At 35.8% G+C, this 22,603-nt stretch overlaps 1 protein-coding gene across 6 annotated transcripts in view; it reads right to left on the bottom strand.

The window, feature by feature from the left end:
* EHBP1 (EH domain binding protein 1) overlaps positions 1 to 22,603 on the bottom strand; it is a 365,545-nt gene that overhangs the window by 6,099 nt on the left and 336,843 nt on the right. For all 6 annotated transcript variants that reach the window (XM_056127059.1, XM_056127052.1, XM_056127043.1 and 3 more), the window contains 2 exons: positions 3,325 to 3,424; positions 1,646 to 1,719 (listed from right to left, as the gene is read on the bottom strand). In XM_056127059.1, coding sequence (XP_055983034.1) covers positions 1,646 to 1,719; positions 3,325 to 3,424 — 174 coding nt within the window. The remainder of the gene's footprint in view (positions 1 to 1,645; positions 1,720 to 3,324; positions 3,425 to 22,603) is intronic.

Raw genomic sequence — 22,603 nt, forward strand, 5'->3', positions numbered from 1 at the left:
CTGCACTGCGTATCAAGCTATATTTTATGGATGATAGTTACACATAAGAGGGTTAGAAGATTAATGTATTATGTATCTGTAAAGAATAAACTATACTAGTTATATATAATACATACTATATACACATACACTTTATGTTACATACTTATATATGTATACCATATAAATAAGTATTTGTTATTTCTACTTTTTAGCTATTTGGTTTTCCAATTTCTTTTAAAGACTGTTTTCTGACCACAAAAAACATACTGAGGAAAAATACCATTTAGTATACTTATATATTTTATTCTAAATGGCAAGTTTCACAGAACTTATTAATTTTGATAAACTTTATAGGCATTATCAAAGGTATACTTTGGTACAGTTATATAACCCTTAAAGGAATCTGAAGTCTTTTAAATAAAGAAGATACGACTTCTACATGAGACTACACAAATATTACAGTAATATTTATCATATATTAAAATTATCTTATAAGAGATTGTTCTTACAAGAGTCCTCCCATTGTTCATCGATTTGCTCGAGCGGGCCCAGTAACGTCTCCATTGTGAGACTTCTTGTTACTGTGTTTGGCATATTGAACACTCTCAGTAGCTTGCCAGGCTCTCCGAGAGGGGCAGAGGAATCGAACCCGGCTCAGCAGGGCTGAATGCGCGCAAGACAAACACCCTACCGCTGTGCTATCGCTCCAGCTGGAGCGATAAAATTATCTAAAAATTAGATAAAGCTCTATAAATATGTAATATTTCTTAAATAGAATAATTTTTATTTAATGATAATATTAATGACAACATTTTAAAATCACGTGGTTTCATCTGGCTTTTCCTCACAAACTTAAAAGTCCTAGTTTCTAAACTAATTAGAATTGACTTAATATAGATCAGGTACCTTATCAGGTAAAGAAGGAAATTACTATGTACAGTCAATGGGTTAAGAGGTCAATATGGAATATAAAAATCAATTTGCATTGATTAGACAAAAGATCCATTTTACAGAGTCCAAAGGATTAGCTTTAAGCAGACATCTTTGAACTAGAAGATATTTTCACTGAAGGAGAACAGAATTATAAAGTACCTAAGAATATTCAAAAATCATATATAGTAAATGCCATGATTAAGCTAGTTGATGTTCACTGATATAGTGGACTATGGTTAGAATTACTAAATAATTCATTTACAGCTTACAAAAGTGTGAAAGTGTTTCATTCATCTCATACCAACCATTACCTTGAAGGATCAGGGATCTTAAGAACTGTAGTCACATTGGGCAGTGAAATATTTTAGTTGAGAGCAATGTAATACTAAGATTAAATTTAGAGTTGGACATTAAAAATAAATATGATAAATCTTTTGCAAATCCCAGTGTAACAACATTATGCACATAAATAAAAGACAAATCACTTAGCTCCCTATATTTTTCAATTTATGGTTAATTAAACTTGCTGACAAAAGTTAAGACAATTCTGTTTAGCAATAAATATGACTAGATTAGGGGCACTAGGTTTTAACTATTGCTTTTTAACTTTCAGAGGTTTATTTCTAGTTCCTGTAGGTTCCTAGTCAGACCACACCTACTGAGATGATGAAAGCATCATATGCTAAATCTTTGACAAAAAGGTACCCCACTTTACTACAGAATTTCTTACCTTCAATGGCCAGCATTGCACGCAATTCTCGATTCAGCAGCTCATACCTTCGTTCTAAATCATGTTCTTTTTCCCTAGGCAAGTGGCAAAAGTTCATCAATATGCTAATTACTAAATCATTAAACACTTAAAGAACCTTTAGGTTACATTGATTTTAGGACTCATAACTGACTTTTCTCTTTAACTTTAAGCTACTCCAAACAAATGATACACAAACGTAAAATCTTCCAATCTGGTTGAGTATTTACTAATGCTCTTTTTTTCTCCATCAACTTTGAATCGCACAGAAGTCACTTTAATCTGTGATGAGTGGCCTTATTCTTCATTCTTTCTTTTATATTAAGTGCCAGGCATAAGGATAATGTGAGAAATATTTTTCATAGTTCTAATATACACTTTTTAATTTAGGGTTGCATGTAACAAAACTACAAGAAACAGGAAAATATTACCAATACAAATTTAACATAAGCGACAATTAAAAATCTAGGATTAGTTAAGTTTTTGTGCTTTGTAATTCTTTCACCAAGTTTAGGCATCATAGAAATAAATTTTGGGGTTTTTTTTTGGCTAAAATTAAACATGTAAGCTGTTCGTTCTCATACTAGGTGGCATACTATGAGGATAGTGATCATAAAGAAGCATGAACTATAGTGAACAACTAAATGCTAAAAACTAAGATTGCTTATATTGCTTATATATGCAATCTAAAATTTATTGTAATTTTTTTTTTTTTGCTTTTTGGGTCCACCTGGCGATGCACAGGAGTTACTCCTGGCTCTGCACTCAGGAATTACTCCTGGTGGTAGCTCAGGGGACCATATGGGATGATGGGAATCGAATCTGGGTTGGCCACGAGCAAGGTAAATGCCCTACCTGCTGTGCTATTGCTCCAGCCCCAATTTATTGTAATTTTTACAATCACAATAAGATTACTTCTGTGTTAGTCATTAATCTTTTCACTCTACTCCAAATTTAAGATAACATTATCTGTGAAATACAAAATATACTATGTCCTTATTTAGTTATTTCTGTTTGGGCCCAGAGTGATAGTATAGCATGCAGGGTGCTTGCCTTGCATGCAGCTGACCTGGGTTTGATCATTGGAATCTGAGGCCTTCCCGGAGTGATCCCTGAGCACAGAGCCAAGAGTATGTCCTGAGAACTGCCAGATGTGGATCCAACACCCAACCCACCCAACAACAAAAAAATGACAACAACAAAAAACAACAACTTCTCTTTAAGTTAGAAGTAGATTTCAATTTTATTTTTCTTCCTCTCTAATCTTTAATACAAACTGAACCTCCTTTTAGTGTACAAGTGCTTTACTATTTTGGTGGGGTGAATGTGGAAAGTATGGGTCTTTCCAGCTGAGCTTGGGAAGCTACTCTTAGTTCTGTGCTGGAGGACTATGCAGTATTAGTGATGGAACTGGGGTCGACAACATGAAAGGCAAGAGCCTTAACAGCAACTCTGCAGTGCCATGTAAAAACATCTCTTCAATATCTATAACTATATTACTCAAAGAAAAATTATATATTTTTAAAGTCTGATATAAAATATACTAAAGTTTGAGGGAAAAAAGAAGTCAAATAAACATACATTCCAAAGGCAATAACACAGGAAGAATAAAAAAATTCATCAATATTGTAGGAAAAACAAGTATAATGATGGATACTTACAGGAGAGAGAGCTGGTTCATTCTTCTTATTAAGGCATTTTTCTTATTAACTAACATAAACCATTCCTGCATCAGAGCTTCTTCTTCTTCTGGGTTCCTTCCTATTAGGAAATTATTTTCTTAATATGATATTTTATGTCAATATTATAGCAAAAGTGTACTCTTTACAATATAAAACATTTTAGTTATTCAATTAATTAATACATACTAAGTTTTTTTTCTAAAGCTGGTATTATTCAACACATATATTTCAGACTCCCTGAAAAAGATCTGTTAGTAGAACAGATCTACTAACACTAAATACAGTAAAAAAAAACTCAAAAAACCCAAAAACCCTGTTTCAACCTTTTCAATCCTTCCCAGAGGCTGTCTTGTATATTATGTTTCAGTGCGGAACTCATGGTGCTGACAGACATACAGTCATGATAAAGAATTAAAAAAAACATTAAAAATCATTATAAGAATTATAAGACTAGGAGAAAGTTAAGAGCTAAGTTCAGAGATTTTGTGAAAGCTTCTACTTGTAATGACTTGCATTTTCCCTCCTTTTTTTCCTTTTCAAAAGTAAAGATGAAAGCAAATATACCGCTCCGGATCTCATCATCCTTAATAAGGTAAAGACTTAACAAATTAAACATACTGTAAATGAGCAGGTTATAAAAAAACACATAGATCTATCTCTGGGGGAAAACACATTAAAATGAAGGTAATATTGTCTAATAAATCAGCAAACATTACCTTTAAGATTACAACTCTATTTGGGACACATTTAAAACTCACTATGTTATTAAAATTAGATTAAAAGTTTACTTGGTGTACAATTTAACATTCACTATACCATTCATTACTCATTATTTCTTCATCTATATCCCTGTCCCCACAAAGGCTAGTATATAAGATTATTATCTATGGTACATATTTAGTATATCTAGTATTGTCATGTAGAAGTAGGTTATAATTATACTCAAAATAGTTCACCCCCCTTCATCCTCTTCTGTCTTCTCCTAATTGTACCTTGTCCAATTCACAATTTTTTTCTGGCCACACCTGACAGTGCTCAGGGTTATCCCCTGTACTATTGCTCTGGCACCTCACAATTTTTTGACTATTATTTTTCTGAATTTCATCCATCCTTAGTTTATCCCTTTTCTTATTTTTATTTTGGGGGGAAGGCATACCCAGATGTGTAAAGGGCTTACTCCTGGCTCCATTCTCAGGGATCACTATTGGGCTGCTCTGGGGATCATATGTGATACCAGAATCAGACCCATGTCAGCTACATGCAAGGCAAGCACCTTACCCACTGTCACTGTCACTGTCCTCCCGTCGTTCATCAATTTGCTCGAGCGGGCCCAGTAACGTCTCCATTGTGAGACTAGTTGTTACTGTGCTTGGCATATCGAATACATCACCGGGAGCTTGCCAGGCTTTGCCGTGCGGGCGAGATACTCTCGGTAGCTTGTCGGGCTCTCTGAGAGGTGCGGAGGAATCAAACCCGGCTCGGCCAGGCCAGCTGCGCGCAAGGCAAACGCCTTACCACTGTGCTATCGCTCCAGCCCACCTTACCCACTATACTATCTTTTTGGTCCTAGTTTATTGTTTTTCATAGAAAATTAATAGTTTACAAACTTCTATATAGGATTAAGTTCAATATCTAATAAAAAACCAGACACAATTGCAAAGACTAAATATCCCAGTAATTCCCTCTGTTTTAACGTTTTCATGCAGGATATTTTCTTTTAACTTTCAGACACTCTACCAAACCATTAAAAAATTCAAACAAAACAAGACCCAGGTATATCTGAGTAAAAAGTCAAACTGTCTTTAACCATGTTCCCTCTCTCCAATTCCTCACTTCACCTTTTTTTCCAAAAATAAGTCCTATCACGGTTTAGCATAGCTCCTTTAGATCTCAAAGAAGTAGAATGTATGTTTATCACATATAAGCACCTTATCTAAAGACATGTACAGTTTATTCTTTAACCTAAATGAAATCATGCTATATATAATTCCATGACTTGCTTTTGTTATGCTGCTCAAAGCTGCAACTCAATGTTTATTACTTGGACAATTATAAATGTATCACAAAATTAACTATTTCCAGATTACAAAAGTTTGAAGTTACAGAATCAGAACAATAAAATCAAATGATCTGTGTGCAAAAGATTAAACATATATGGCAATGAACCACTATATAACAGATAAACAATTAAATAGCTATCTGCTGTTAATCACGAGGGAAAATAGTCAGAAAATGTGCCATCGTTAAATGCTGTTAAAACTTAATGGTATGAAACAGACTTAGGAGATTCTTTTAGAGTATGAACAACAGTCTTTATTGTTTCATAGTATTTTTAATCTCTTTTAGGATTGCTGGTTTTGTATTCATTTTAGACCATGTGATGTCTTGACACTGGTCATGTGATATAGGCTGCGATAGGCACAAATCCCTGGGTAACAACAAAAGAAGAAAGAGTAAAAAGAAAAAGCTGAGAAAAAGCTTGCAATTTGGAATAAGGCCAACTGTACCCTGGTGAAGCCCTTTTTGATCAGTGAAATGACACATGTGTGCAATATTAATAGGTGTAATTTTATGATATTTTATTTTCTGACTAAAGACTTTATTCTTGTGTGGATTCTAAAAATAAAGACATATAAAAACTTTGTTTTAAGTTTAATTTAGCCTATAATTGAGGTTTTCAGGCAACACTAGGCGCAACCTATCTACTCTTAAATTAGCATCATTTCTCCAATGGAAGACTGCTTCCCAGACAGTAGCAATACTGATGTGGTATTGTGTTATTTTCTGTTTAACTTATGCTTATATATTTAGGTAGAAATAAAAGATATTTTATTTATTAGAAAGTGTCTAATAACTCAGCTTGTGTTTCAAAAGGAAATGAGCCCAATAATATTTAAAGAAATATTATATACTGCACCATAGATTATATAAATTAACTGAAAAAATATCTGAGGTTAAATCAATTCTGTATCACTAACTTTATCTGAGATGGTACACGATGATGGAAATCTATACTTTGCCTAGTAATTAAAAAATTAAAATTTCTGCTAACATCATTATACTATTGTTTTTAGGGAATTAAATTTTTTGGATCTAAAAAGCTCTTAAAAGCCAGTAAGTTGAACCATTACAAATTAATCCTGACTTTAATAACTGGTTAAAGACCCCTTTAGCTTTATAAGTAACAAAAAATATTAAAGCCTGTGATCACAGTGAGCTTTTCTCATTTCTCCTCTAACCATTTGTTATTTAATCCAATACTAGTAATCCAATTTGTCCATCAGACTTTTAAAGGGCAGAATGCAACTTCCTCAGCTTAGACACTTTTCAAAGTACAATATATTTTTCAAATCAATGCTGGATGTTTCATTTTTCCCAACTGTTCCTAGCTCTAATGCATGAGGAAAAAAAGAACAAGATGAACATTGTTCATACTGATTAAGTAAGAGCTCATTAAAGAGCTGTCAGTGCGGTACTTTGAATATGCATGAAGCATATAATCAGATCTAGTACCGTCACTAGAGGAGAATACGGTAAGTACAAAGGATTGATTTAATTACTTAGAGTGGGCTGTGGTGGTAAAGCAGTCTTGTTAGTGCAAAAAGAAAAAGAGGTTGTATTCTGGCACTGTTGGAAAAAGGCAGTTTCAGCTTCTGCCACAATACATAATCTCAGAATAAAGCACTTTACATTGTAGCTTAACATGAAGACTGTCATTTTTTTTATAAGATGGCCATAAATCATTTCATCTTGTTTTCACCTGGTTAACGATTCCTTTTTCAAAATTATCTTTAATTTGTAATAACAACTATATATTTGTCATTTTAGAGTAAATACCCCATTAACTTTTAAAAATCATCTTTATGTTGAAAAATTCAAGATATTCTATTGAAGAAGATTTTATAGTAACAAGGGATAAAATACTTCAGGTCAGCATACAAATCTACCCATATGGAAACATGGCCTGGTTGTTATACTGTTATCTGAAAGCATAGTACCTAATGCTTATTAGTCTATAACCAATAAAGCATCATATTAACATTTTAAATTATTGTTTAAATGTAATTTCTGCTGTTTTTTTTCCTCCTTTGTTCCTTGCAAAGACTCTTTTTGTCACTGGGAATGTGTTGTCTTTTCTGCCAGGCAATGAAGTACAGGCTGGGTCCAGGGGTGACGAGGAATACTATGTCAGTTTTATCTTTTAATTAATTATTATACCTGAAATATCATTTGCAAGTTATTAAATCATTAAGAATAATGACAACAGAAAAAATGTAAATAAATATGTCACTACTTTCTATCACACAAATCACAGAACCTTAGAAAAGGCAGCATGATACACAGCATTCCATATAGCAAACTTAACATAGATATACTGCATGATTATAACAGTAGCTCTGATAATCCACTTTTTCCACACCAAAGTATGTAAAATTAAGATTTAATTTTATTCAAGATTTCATTCAACCAACTATAGTTATTTGTAATTTTCATTTTTTTCAAACCAGTATTTTTCATGTAAATTAAAAAGTGTACAAGACTGTGATATTAAATTCTAAAATCTGACTTACTTTAAAAATACTGCCTACAAATTAACCTTTCTTAATTAATCTTTCACCTTAGGCTTAGTATGTTTTTGAAAAAAATATATCTTTAGGATCAGAGAGATAGTCATGGTGTTAAGGTTCTTGCCTTGCATATGGATGAACCAGTTCCATCCCTGGCACCTGCAGAAGTGGGGAGTGACCCCTGGCACCTAACCACATCCCACTCTCCCACTGAAATAAAGTATCTATTTAGATAGTCTTACATAAAAGCAAAATAAGAAACAAATTTAAGTAGAAAATAAATTCTAGAAAGAGTGAAAATGAAAATGCTGTAACACATAAAAACAATCTACCATAAAAACATGAAAGAAAGCTGAATCTCCCCCAAGTCCTATTACATCTGAGCATCAAGCTCAAAGCAAGAATCCTACCTGCAGTATCTCTCTGGCCCCCAAAGGAATAACTTTTAGTGCTAAGAATCTTTAAAGGTATGAATAAGATCTATATTTTAAGTAACACTTGACTGTCTTCCAATCTGCAAATTGGCACTTGGCAAAAGTGCAAACTTCAGCTGTGCTCAGGGTCAAGGGCCACTCTCGCTGATACTTGGCTGGCCCAAGCATGCATGACAGATTGGGCTCCATGCCAAGCAACTGCAGTACTGGCTGAGTCCAGTGGTGATGAGGGACACCAGGGTGTTGAGGGTGGCATGGCCCATGTAGTGCTGGGGATCAAACCTCGAACCTTGAGTATGTGAAGTATGTGACTCCAGACCTCTGAACTAACATCCACATCCCAATCCTTTTAATTTTTAAAGGTCATTTGGGCACATATTTATTTTATTATTATTTTTTTGCTTTTTTGGTCACACCTGGCGATGCACAGGGGTTACTCCTGGCTCATGCACTGAGGAATTACTCTTGGCGGTGCTCAGGGGACCATATGGGATGCTGGGAATTGAATCCAGGTCGGCCACGTGCAAGGGAAATGCCCTACCTACTGTGCTATCTCTCCAGCCCCCACATATTTATTTTTTAAAAACTGAAGTCTGGGAGCCTGAATCAGAATTTAAGTATTGTGAAAAAAAGAACCTGACTTTAGATTAAATACTTATTATTAGTTATGGAGTGCCTTCATGAATTTATATAAGTTTACTTATATTTATTTTGATCAGACTATAAATTAAGACCAAGAATAATATATAATGGTACACTGCCTAGTTTCTGTGACTGGTTCATTTTCATTTTTAATATAATGAATATTGAATATGCACTCCAAATAATGTTTTTCCAGTTTGATTAGAAAAAAGATAACTAACTCTTGATCTTAGACTGCTTAACCTCTTTAAACCTCAGTTCCCCCCTCCCTCCTTCTATAAGGGTAATAGTAATATATCATATGGTTGTTAGGGGTATTAAATGAAAAATTCCATGTAAAGTCATTACACAGTAACTATGACTAAAAGCTCTGTTAGCCACAATGTGGATAATGGAAGAGGACTAGCATGGGTAGTCTAGTCAGGACTTTGAACAACAGAGATGACCAGGTATGGTCCCCGCCCTCTGAGGGGCTCAGAGTCTTGTGAAAGCAGATACATGACGAAGGATAATAGGAGCAAGGGAAAATTCCCTTTTTACTCCAGGGACACAAAATTTACTTTAAATTTTTGTTAGTCCTAAAAATATGGTTAGTGTAGTTAGTATTTCATTGGTCCTAAGAGAGATAGGTGAAAAATGTGGGTAATTCAGTACAAAATTGTCTTTGCAGCTACAAAAAGTTGAAGGCACTGCCAGCTCATCTGTGGACATAAAAGCCATAGCAACAATGACACAATGACACCATGCTCCAGGTAGTGACTGGCTTTTTGAGATAAAAAAATAAATTGTCATGGAATACTGCTTAATATGAAACAACAAAAACAGTAAATTTTAATATTGAAAATTATGGACTAATGGGGGCTGAGGACAAAGAGGTAAATCACATGTCTCAAATGTTTACAGCCCTAGGTTTGATTCCTGACACTGAAAAAGTAAAGTATCTGGAGTAATAGGACACATCTATAGTTTACTGTTATAAAAATAAAGTTAAAAATTTTAAAATAAGGGGCTGGGGTGATAGGCCAGTAGGTAGAGAGCTTGTCTTACACCTGATCAACCTAGGTTCAATTACCAGCATCCCATATGGTTCCCCGAACCCAGTCAGGAGTAATCCCTGAACATAGTCAAGTGTAGTCCCCCTCCCCTCAAAATGGAAATAAACTGAAATACAAAATTGATATTTATTTCTAAGAAAAACACTTAGCAAGGGAAAACAAATACTTATAAAGTAAAAAAATCTCACTAAAGGCTAAGGAGATGGCTCAACAGGCAGAAGCACTTGCTGTAGATTCAGTCCTGCATGGTTCACTGACCACAGAGCTGGGAGTAGCCTCCAGCATTGCTGGGGATGTGGTTCAAGGCTAACATATGTATTCACTCGGCTTCCTTATTTTTAATAAAGTGTTTCTCCAATGTGTCCTGCAGTCAGAAGACTATTGTGTGTTTGTGTGTGTGTATGTGGCCCCATCGTGTGTGTGTGTGTGTGTGTGTGTGTGTGTGTGTGTGTGTCCCTTCCTGTGGTGCTCAGTCCTTAACTTACTTTTACATTCTGTATTTTTCTCTGATCATGCTTGAGTTTAAATAACACTGGAACATATCCTTTGCTATGTACCTCTTAAAGTATCTTGGATTAGCCCCTTCTAACATGTAGCAGAACCATCTCCAGCACCCTTTCAACGTGCACAGGGTTCAACAACTAACTATACCACCCTTTGTATCAAGTCCCACACAAATGCTGACTTTCAAGAGCAGGTCAGGTATTCAATGTGAGTACCACCACTCTGCCACCTCACCCAATGTCTCTCAACCTTATCAGGAGACATCAATATTTTTGTGTCTGGGTAGTGGGGCACAACTGGAGGTGCTCAGGGGCTTACTCCTTGCTCCGTGCTTAGGAATCACTACTGGCAGGCTTGGGGGATCAAACGTGCTGGGGATCAAACCTGGGTCAAGTGTGTGCAAGGCAAACAAACGCCCTTCCTAGTTAGCTGTACTATTGCTCTGGCCCTAGAAAACAGATTCTTTTCCCAGGGTATACAAGAGACATGCATGTGTGCACAGGGCTGTTTTCTGCAACCATGGGAACAACAGTATCTCACGGATGTTTCTCTATGCCAGATGTCTCCCTCATTAGAGTGCTGACAACCAACAATTTTCTCATAGGGCTAGGAACAATGATAAAAGTGATGACGATAACAGTATCAAATATTTAATGAGGTTATATAACTTATCTAGTCATAGCACACTAGCTAGTAGTGGCCTGAAATCCAGGAAAGTTATCTGTGAATCACCACTTTTAGCCACCCTACATGACACTGGTAACCAGTCTTACCAGAATAGGCCCTTTCTTTAGAATCCAAGCCAATTTTTAAAAAGACTTTAGAATGGCTTTAATAAATTAAAAAAATAAAATAAAATAAGAGGAAACAATGGCTGGAAGATGGCTCAAAGAGGTGGAGTGCATATCTGGCATGCTAGAATCCTGTTATTATGTTCTTGGTAAGGTGAGCACACCCAGTGATGCTCAGGGGCTACTCTGTACTCAGGAAGTACTTGGGGAAACACATGGGATGCAAGGGACCAAACCCATACCAGCTTCAGGCAAGTCAAACGTCTTACCCACTGTACTCCAGCCTTATGGAATACTGGTTTAAAACCCCATCACTGCATAGTCCTTGGACTACTATCAGATGCAACCCCTGAAAAATGATCTGGGAAAAGCTTCTGAGTATGGCTGGGTATGCCCCAAAAATGAGAGGGGGGAAGGAGAAGGGAAGCAGGCAAAAGATAAAGAAAAGGAAGAAGTAGAAACAAAAGCTGTTGTAATGGCTGCAGCATCAAGCTTCAGAGAAATATGAAAACCATTGTGTTCATTTTTTTTCATCCATTACTAAAGGAGAATATCTTTACTGTTTCCATGGAGGCCTCTAGGATTTTTAATAATCTCAGAAAACTATATTACATAATGCCAAGGGAAGTCACACTTCTTCTGATGCAGACACATTCACTGATCCTTAAACTAAAAGCTGGTATAAGATGTCTCCAGAAACTGGGGATTCTGGGACAGACCTGTCTACTTTTTGAGTAATACTTAATAGAAACTATTCTGATTCAGAGTATTCAAGGCATCCATCCTTAACTGAAAAAGGTCAAATGAAAATACACTGCCTAGCCTGAGATTATGAGGCTGTAGTGAGTTTCAACTGTTTATATGACTGGATAAATTAATCTCCCCATGCCTTCGTTTTTTATTTGTAAAATTTTTATTTGTAAATAGTACTACTTTATATGCTTTTTTATAGAGATTAATACAATAGTGTAATTGTTATTGCTATAGTCTATATGTGCATGAGTGCAGCATGCATATATATACAAAAACATAGGAACAACAATTTTTTAAGTTTCAGGACCCTTCTAGACTGAGTCCTAGATATGACCCACAGAAGTAATTATGTTGAGAAACTTGGTGTAAATCTTAATATTTTAATTCCATTGAGCATATCTGTAATGCTCAATTACATACTATTGAATCTACTGACCACGTTGTACCCTATCAATTATTTTTCTCTTCTAAATTATACTGTTTTCATTTATTTACTCATTTTTAAAATTCTTCTCTCTACTAAGGACCAGACCAAGAGGCGGCAGAATCACCTCAGTATATGTGTGGCGTGTCAGAGCTTCCTAAGTCACTGAGCCATCTTATAGGTCTTTCCTCGCTGGGAGGTGCATTGTGTTAGAATTTGAGGCCTTGAGTTTGCTGGGATAAGTGCTTCATACCACTCAGCTAACTTTTAGCCCTCCTCCTCCATTATTTTTTCTAATGGGGCCACTCAAATGCAAACCTTCTATGATAACCTCTTCCCAACGTTATAAATGTGCTGTTAAGTCTATTTCAATGGTTCTCTTCAAAGTAACAATTACTTCGGTAGAAATTCATAACTTTCACAATTTCTAGAATTTCCAAAGATAGTTATTTTTGGATTTCTCCAAAAGTTAATCCCCAAGATATATTTACTTCCCTCTTTATCATGATATAAACTTTTAGATATCTTTTAGAATGAAGAACAACATGTTGTCCCGTAGTCCCTCTCACATTCTGGTCTAAATCTTCCAAATACACTAATCCCGGGCGGTTCTTTCTGTTGTGTTGTATGCCTTCTTTTCTCTCCAAAGCTACAGCCCACTTAAAAGGAACCAGAGCAATGCTGCCTAAAACAATTATCCTACCATCCTATTTGATTAATTTACCATTAGCTCCAAGTCTGTTGGTCACATATTTAAGCTAATACTTCATTTCCCACACTCAACACCATCAAAACAAATCATACAGTTTGGAATTTATAAAAACATCCACCTAGCCTATATTTAAAACATTTCTATGTTCAATTTCATTTTATACTTATTTTATGTTTTTGTTTTTTTAGGGGGGGTCACACCTGGCGATGCACAGGGGCTACTCCTGGCACTGCACTCAGGAATTACTCCTGGGGTGTTCGGGGGATCATATGGGATGCTGGAAATCGAACCCAGGTCGGCCGTGTGCAAGGCAAACACCCTACCTACTGTGCTATTGATCCAGCCCCCTCATTTTATATTTAGATTAAAAATAAGCACTTGAGTATTGGGAGATGATTCATAGAGCTAGAGTCCTATTTTTGCACGGAAGGCCCTGGGTTCAATTCCTGGTTAGATCCTGCCACTGCATGGTCCCCACAGCACCAATGGAGCACCTCTAAGCACATGGTTTAGTGTGGCCTCAAACCAACCAAATCAAAAAAAACCACTTGGGTCAAAACAAATGTGATTGCACAAATTTTACATTTTGGCTCATTCAGATTTATTCTCAAGGGAAATTAAAATATATGTGACTACTTAAATAATTCATTTTTGTACCTAAAATTAAAAACTAGCCCTAGCTTTTTTATAATTGAGATTTATAGTAAACTTTATAAAATAAAATTACATCAAAGCATCTTCCTTGCTGCACATTTTTATTTTCCATACAGAACTAGATTCTTTGAAAGTACAACAGATAGATTCAACAAACAAGTCCACCAAATTCCAGCTTTTAAGTGGCATAGTAGGTAAAGAACTTGCTGGTAGTGAAGAAATGTTAGTACTTTCTACAGTTCCCAGCTTTGGCCACCAAGTGGTGCTATTAATTCAGAGTGAGCTGACACTGGGGGCATGGGGTTGGATGGCTGTGGGGTGGGTCAAATGTATAGCCAGTCAGTAAACATACACACAAGTCTGATGTCCTAAACTCTGTGTACAGTGAATTCACAAATCATATCTCATTCAATGTTACCAGGATTAAAAATTAGAGAAAAATTAATTTTGATTAAAGATTTTAATCTCCTCTTCCAGGAAAATAACTTTAAATATAAATATCTGTGCCAAACTTATCCTTTCAGGTTAAGAAAATTGTAAGCAAAGAAACAAAACAAATTCACACAATTGGGGGGAAGGGTTGTCCAATGTAAGGAACTGAACCCAGGGCCTCACACACACTAGCTCTCCCACTGAGTCACATCTCTGACACCATTAATCACAAAATTTTGATTAATGTTCCTCTGAAGATGATTCTTCCTGTTGCCCCATTAAAACAAAACCAAAAAACTTTTACAGAAAACAATTTATTAATAGCACTAAAAATACGAGTAACATTAAGCAATGTTAAGTACCTTAAAAAAAAGCATCAGTGCAACATTTAAAAAATTGCACTATAAACATTTTCTGGGTAATTAGTTCCTCTGAGGAACTTTTACACTATACTGTCTTTTACACTGCAGCTTAAGTGGTATGCAGCATCTGAAACAGGGACCAGATGCAATGACTAAGTGTGTTTAGTTTTCTTATACAATGTACCTAGAGACCTATGAAGAATGTCAAAAACATAACTAGTATGTAAAAGACAGATATAATCATTTACAATCAAAAGCAGAAAAATTGGCAATGTATCTAGAAAGCAATGAACAATGATTTGAAAGTAGAGCTTTGTAAACCTAAATAGAGGAAGAGTCAGTCATTCCCATGGACAGTTCTATCCCAAAGATGAAGGGACAGGCTGAAGGTAGTTGTCTCTGTACATTTACATCTGTATTTACTGGGGTATGGCTCACCAGTGTGAGGCACATGTATATAGGGGAATATTTGGAACCTAGGACCTTACATATGCAAAGCATATGCTCTACCATGAGATACATCCCAAACCCAGTGACTGTATATTTCAAGAAAAATTTTCAATTTGGGGAAACTGGGGGAAAGGTGGTCTAGAAGAGCTTGCATCCTTACATAAAGCTCCTTGATTTTGATTCTGGAGCAAAGGGTTAATTTACACAGGCTTAACCATCTTTGATAACACTCTTTGTCAAATTAAATCCTAAAATCTTGGTTAAGATTCTTAGTAGAGTGTCAAGAAGAAACAGGAGAGAGAGAGAGAGAAAAAAACACTTGTAAAATTGACTCCTACATGAATGTCCTAAATTTCTCCAAACATAAGACTTAAGATATTTGTTTCTGTGCATGTCTCACAAAACTCACATAACTTATGCAATTGAATAATGTAGATTAACAGGTTAGTTAAGTTTCTAGTTATTTACTTAGTTATCTTCCTAGTTATTTACTTAGTTGTAAAAAGACCACACAAATGGACAGAGAAATAGTACATCAAGTAGGACACTTGCCTTGCATGAAGCTGACCTGGGTTTGATCCCCAGAACACATATAGTCTGGCACGAGTAATTCCTGAGCAGAGTGAGGAGTACAGTACAGCCAGCACCACTGGGCATGACTACAAAACCAAGGGCAGGAAGCACCCCCGCCCCTCCAAATACCACACAAACATTTATTATCTACTTTTTATGTATAACCCAAGGGTTCACATTATTTTCACTTTTTAGTCACATGCTGATAATTATTCAGAAAGTTCTTGGGAGAGAGTTTGCATATGTGAATATATGTGTGCATGCGTGCGCGTGTGTGTTGTGTGTGTTTTGAAGGAAGAGAAGAGTTATTAATGAATGATACTTGAACTTTCCTTAGAAATTAAAGAAAACTTTTTTTTTGCTTTTTTCTTTTTAACTGTTTCTAGTAATGTTACCTTCCATTATAGATTTAAAAATAATTCATTTTTATGTAATATCTATGCATAGGTTCTTATAAATACCTTTATTTTGTCTGGTTTTACTTTATTTAATTCTTTTTTTTTCTCAGAAAAAGTAGGACAAAATAAAATTAATATTGAGATGTATGCTAATATTTGGCTTCACAGTTTTAAAAAATGATGTTATTAAAAACCAAGGACTCAACTTTATTTTACCTTCAACATTTAAATGATGTGAAGATGAAATTGTCACTAAAGTTCTACTAGGAAATTATTAAGATTATGATCAGTTGGGCCAGTGCGATAGCATAGCGGGTAGGGCGTTTGCCTTGCATGCAGCTGACCTGGGTTTGATTCCTCCGCCCCTCTGGGTGAGCCCAGCAAGCTACCAAGAGTATCTTGCCTGCATGGCAGAGCCTGGCAAGCTCCCTGTGATGTACTTGATGTGCCAAAAACAGTAACAACAAGTCACACAATAGAGACGTTATTGGCATCTGCTTGAGCAAATAGATGAACAACAGGAGGACAGTGACAGTGACAGTGATAGGGTCACACCTGCAATGCTCAGGGTTTACTCCTGGCTCTGCACTCAGGAATTACTCCTGGTGGTACTCACGGAACCACATGGGATGCCAGAGATTGAACCCAGGTCAGCCACATGCAAAGAAAACGCCCGACCCACTGTGCGATTGCTCCGGCCCCAGAAATTAAAGAAAACTTTGAAAGATAGAAAAATATACTTACTTAAAGTATATTTAAATACAAATTTTATCTATATAAATACGTATCCTTCGAGAACCTTCTTATACAGTTACTATCAGTGCCCCTATTTTTCAACAGATTAGGAAATAGAGGCTTATAGAGGTTAAGTAACTTGTCCAACATTCTGACTTTTAAAATCTGTGCTCTTACTCTGTTTGTGTTACTTCCTTTAGCTCTTGTAGCACTGAGTTTAGCACCTTTATTCTCAAAACATGGTCTGTGGATTACCTATGTTAGAAATGCCGAGACTATGGCCCACTTCAGAGCCAATGAATAAAAAATATTTTAGGCTGGGCCTGGGAATCTGCTTTTAACAAAATACTTTTTAATTGTACATAAAAGTTTGAGAATCACTCTCCTAGTCCTTTCACAAATAAGTCACTGACTTTTTTTTTTCTGAAGGGAAGGGTGATATTCCATGGATAAGATGTTATTTTAGCATTGGCATGACATTACACAAATTTAATTTCACATTCAGAAAAAAAAAAAACATGTTGCAGCCAAGTCAGTTCAAATGCCTAAATTTTGTTTCATAGATAGTTGCTAAGAAAAACACATTTTCCTGGAATTTCTACTTTTTTAAGTGTTAAAAAATTTTATTGCAATCTAGACTAAGGATGCACCTCATTTTAGGCAACAGACATATTCCAAATTGAAAATTTTAGTGGTGATAATCTTAGGTTCAAAATTATATTTTATACACTCAATTTAAGATTTCTAGTATTTAAAAATACTTTCTAAATATTGTAGTATATATATATTTATTCTTCTGGATAAATGAACAAACATGAGTCAGTATATGAAAATGTCACTCACCTTCAAACTATATATAGTAAAAAGTTGGGACATAGAGTGAGTGCCATAGAGAAGAAACAAATGTCAGAAATGAGAACCTTGGAAGACTGTCTACATTATGAATCAGATATTTCTTTCTAGAAATCCTATGATCCAATATCTATTGCATAAATTAGAATGATTTGAGAAAGATGAATATTATTATCTCTAGGTATGACATGTACTTTCCTTCTAAATAATATAGACAAAACAAATAATAAATACATTTTAATTAGCTGAATAATTGTAAGTGGTAGTGGAGAAAAGCTCCAGTTCAAGGCTGAGTAAATGCTTTGCATGTGGAAAGCCCAGGTTCAATCCCTGGCACAGCATGGTACCACATGCACTGCTGGGTGATGCCCTTGAGAACAGATTCAAAGAGTAGCACCAACAAATATAGTCCAATCATGCCTTGTCTCCGTCCTCCCCCAACCCCTCTGGGAAAAAAATTTTAAGAACGAGGAAATTCTAAGGGCTAAAATGTATATTTCTTAATTTATTTTTGGTTTTGGGGCTACACCCAATAGTACTCAGGAATCACTTCTGGTGGGGATATATGGTGCTGGGGATCAAACAGGTTGTGTGCAAAGCAAGTGCCCTACTGGATGTATATTTTTCTCGTTCCTGGAATGTATGTTTTGCATGTGAAAACCCTAAATTTGATCCCTGATAACTCATAATTCCCTGAGCACCACAGATAACAACACTTCCCCACCACCATCCTGCACTAAGGTTAGAGTAGTCCCTGAGAACGTCCAGGTGTGATCAAAACCCAAAACCAAACAAGAATATAAATTCTGTAAGTATGGCAATTGCTTTAATTAATAGAAAAAAACTACAGGAAGAAAAAACATCTAGAAATATTGCAATGTAAAAGAGTAAAGAGTAAAGCAGTGTAAGTACTTTAAAATATAAACTCAAAATGAAATTTATTATTGCATTCTATATTCTGTATACCTATTCAGTATTGTGATTTTCAATCACCAAGATCTATTCCAATATATAATAAAATATACAAAGAGAACAATATTACTTTATTAAAGACATTTTATCTAATGCTTGATGATAGTTAACATAATTAACATATCATTGCTTTTCATCTTTTGGTAATTTTTTTTAATGGCTAGAGATATAGTACAGGGTTAAGGCTGTACCTTGCATACAGGTGACCCTAGTTCTGTCCCCAGATCTGCATAGTGCAGCTGGCATCAGCAGGACTACCAAGCACAGAGTCCAGCCCAGCCCAGCACTGGAGGGTGTGGCTCTCAAACTCATTCACTGTGTCACTATGTCACTATCCTCCCGTTGTTCATCAATTTGCTCGAGTGGGCCCAGTAACGTCTCCATTGGAGACTTTGTTGTTACTGTGTTTGGCATATCGAATACATCACAGGTAGTTTGCTAGGCTTTGCCGTGAGGGCGAGATACTCTTGGTAGCTTGCCAGGCTCTCTGAGAGGGGCGGAGGAATTGAACTCAGGTCAGCCATGTTGGCTGTGTGTAAGGCAAACGCCCTCCTCGCTGTGCTATCGCTCCAGTCCCCCAAACTCATTCAAAAATTGTAAATGACATTTAGCAAATTCTATTTGACAGGCACTGTTAAATTCTTTTTTGGGGGACAGGAACGGCAGCTGAACCACACTCAGTGGTGCTCAGAGGTTACTCCTGGCTCTGCACTCAGGAATTACTCCTGGTTGGCTTGGGAGACCACATGGGATGTTGGGGATGGAACCCTTGTCGGCCGCATGCAAGACAAGCGTTGTACTATCACTCCAGTTCCTGTTAAATTCTTAATATAATATAGCCAAATTAATTCGCCCAGTCCTTTCGGCTGCAACATCTCATCAATTTTAACTTTAGGTGATCAAACTTGAACTAGTCATATTCGGCCAGGGTTAAGTGTTGCCACCCAGTATATCTAATACTTTAGGTGTAACAGGGCTTAGAAAATATTTGAATGAATAAGAATTATAAAAGGGTAGCTGAAATTCATAACTTATATGAATTAAAGAGAAGTTCTGTCCTCTAATTTTTATATTTCAAACCATTTTGTTCACTATGTCTTAGGGTCGACAGCATCTGAGGTTGACAGCAAGAAAGCCATTTGTAGAAGGAACAAACATGTAAACAGTTAGAATGGAATTCTTACTAACATTCTCCTAGACCCCTGACCACTTTCAGGGTTGAGCCACTGTTTTCAGATGGAGGTAGGATGAGGATTAAATGCTGAAGAAAAACCTCTCCTATAATTGCTGTATAACAGCAATGGAAGACGGATGAACTTCAGCAAATAAGGAGCATGAGCAGCACCAAAGTGAAGGTTCACTGGGAGATTTTAGACAACTTGGCCCTGGCTCACTCTTCTTCCACCTGAGATTTTGCTGTCAAGGATGTGACAGAACCAATTGTTTAACACGATCTTTCTTGCCTCATTATTTTACTGACTGGTAGGTTAGAAAATCACTGCTTGAAGTTATATCACTTTTTTTAACCCAAAAATTATTTTACATTATCTTGCATTCTTTGAGTCAGGTGGTAAATATGAAAATCCTGACACAGCTTAAAACACAGGCACCACAAATAAGACCTTTAGCAAAAACATTACCATTTTACTTCCAAAAAGAAACGTTTTCTGGGTCCGAGATATAAAAAAAAATGGTGAGGGAGCTTGTCTTGCATAGGGAGCTTGTCTTGCATGCAGCTGACCCTAGTTTGATCAACAACACCACAAACAGTTCCTTGAGTACTGCCATGAGTGATCCTTGAGCAAAGAGTGAGAAGTAAGCCCTAATCACTGCTATATGTGGCCCAAACCTGGAAAAAAAACTAAAAAGAGGACGGAAGGAAGGAAGGAAGGAAGGAAGGAAGGAAGGAAGGAAGGAAGGAAGGAAGGAAGGAAGGAAAGAAGGAAGGAAAGTAGGAAGGAAGGAAGGAGGAAAGAAAGGAAGGAGGGAAACTAAGGAACAAATGAATTCTACCAATTCCTTTCTTTTTTTTAGGATCCTATCAACTCTTAAGAGATTATCAAAAGATTTAGCTCACTACATCTAGAAATTGATATAAAATGTTATTTTTAAAATGGATTTAAAAAATCTGTGGGGGGGGAGGGGTGCGTGTGCGTGTGGCTATGCTCAAGGCTTACTCCTGGCTCTTCACTCAGGGATCACTCCTGGTGGGACGTGGGCGGCCATATGGGGTGCTGGAGAGCAAATCTGGTCCAGTCACCTTCAAGGCAAGCACCTAACCCGCTCTATCTCTATGGTCTTTAAGCTGATTTACTTTTTAATAATGACTTGTCAGCAGTAACTATTTCATTTGCTTTTTGTTTCTTTGTGGGGTGTCAGTCATTGAATCTGGGCTCATACAATCATATGTGCACTCTGTTACTGAGCTACATTCTAGGCCAATGAAAATTATTTTAATGTGTAGCAACAGGCTAAGTTGCATTGTTTAAAAAACTTAGAGATCATTATATTTTATTTATATATATATCTATATTGGTGCTGGCACCTCATATATGCAAAGTATGTACATCACTGAGCTACATCTCTGGCCTCTGAATTTACTGGAAAGTAGAAGAGAAAGTAACTGCCCAGATGGGTAGGAACTTAGTATAGGATTAAGTTTTGAATTCATTTTTCAGCAGAAAATTCCCTTGTTTCTTTTTGAAAAGTTCCTTTAGATCACTAAGTCAATGATGGTTGAAAGGTTTGCTCAGGATGGGAGATGTGTGCTGAAAGTAGATAAAGAACCAAATATGATATCCTCTCAGTATATGTATTGCAAACTATAATGCCCAAAAGTAGAGAGAGAGTTTAAAATTGTCTGCCATGGAGGCAGAGGGAGGGGTGGGATGTGGTGGGGAATATGGGGACATTCATGGTGGAAAATGTGCACTGGTGGAGGGATGGATGTTTGATCATTGTATGACTGAAACTCAAACATGAAAGCTTTGAAACTGTATCTCACAGTGATTCGAAAATAAAAAAAGTAAAATTTTTTTAAAGAAACAATATATTATTAATCTAATATTTTATGTCAATAGATGTTAAATGGAAATATTCTACTTTAATAAGTTAAAGACTATTTTCTATTTACCATGTTTTATCACATGATACTAAAAAATTTTTCCTTATGGGGTAATCTAGTGTTAGTCATTTTACTATTGTAAGTACAATGATAAAGTTGATACCTCATTTAGTTTATCACATATTTCAGTGATAACTTTTTCTCACTCTACAATCTGTATTACAATTACATATATATTATAATGCAGATGTATCACAACTCTACAAAATAGGGAATTTTTATTACCTAAATCCTAATTTCTATCTATAGTCATGAGAAACATAGAAACACTACGCTAAGTGATAGAACATGGAATAACTAGAAATAAAAATAATCATGTTTTTAGAAGCTACTTTCTGCTTAATGACATTATTAATGACTGTGGTCCAAGTTATTCTTATTTTAGAGGGCTCTCCCATTTTGTTACGAGTGTGAGTAAAGTACAGTATATTACACCATGTTAACAAACACAATGTGCAAAATAAAACTATTTGAGAAAGATAAAATTTAAATACCTGAAACACATGTTAGATATGAGAAAATCTTTAAAAATTTTCCTCCACGCAAAAAATTTTCTCCATACAAAACATGTAGTCATAATGTACCAAAGTTTCTTTCCTTCCTGACTATTTATTAGTTAAACTACAGAATAGAATAGCTTAACTCTAAACTCAGATATCTGCATCTATATAAATGTGCCCACTTTCCATTTTCATTTTCTCTTAGCCAAGGGTCTGGAGAAATGGTTTGACTATTCCTATCTCCATATAAGTGTACAGTGATTATAAAAAAGAGAGCTATTGAAAAATGTTTCTTATAAACATATAATTAAAATAGACTTTAA

Source organism: Sorex fumeus, unplaced genomic scaffold (assembly GCF_029834395.1).
Source record: "Sorex fumeus unplaced genomic scaffold, SorFum_2.1 ptg000006l, whole genome shotgun sequence".
NCBI classification, from domain to species: domain Eukaryota; kingdom Metazoa; phylum Chordata; class Mammalia; order Eulipotyphla; family Soricidae; genus Sorex; species Sorex fumeus.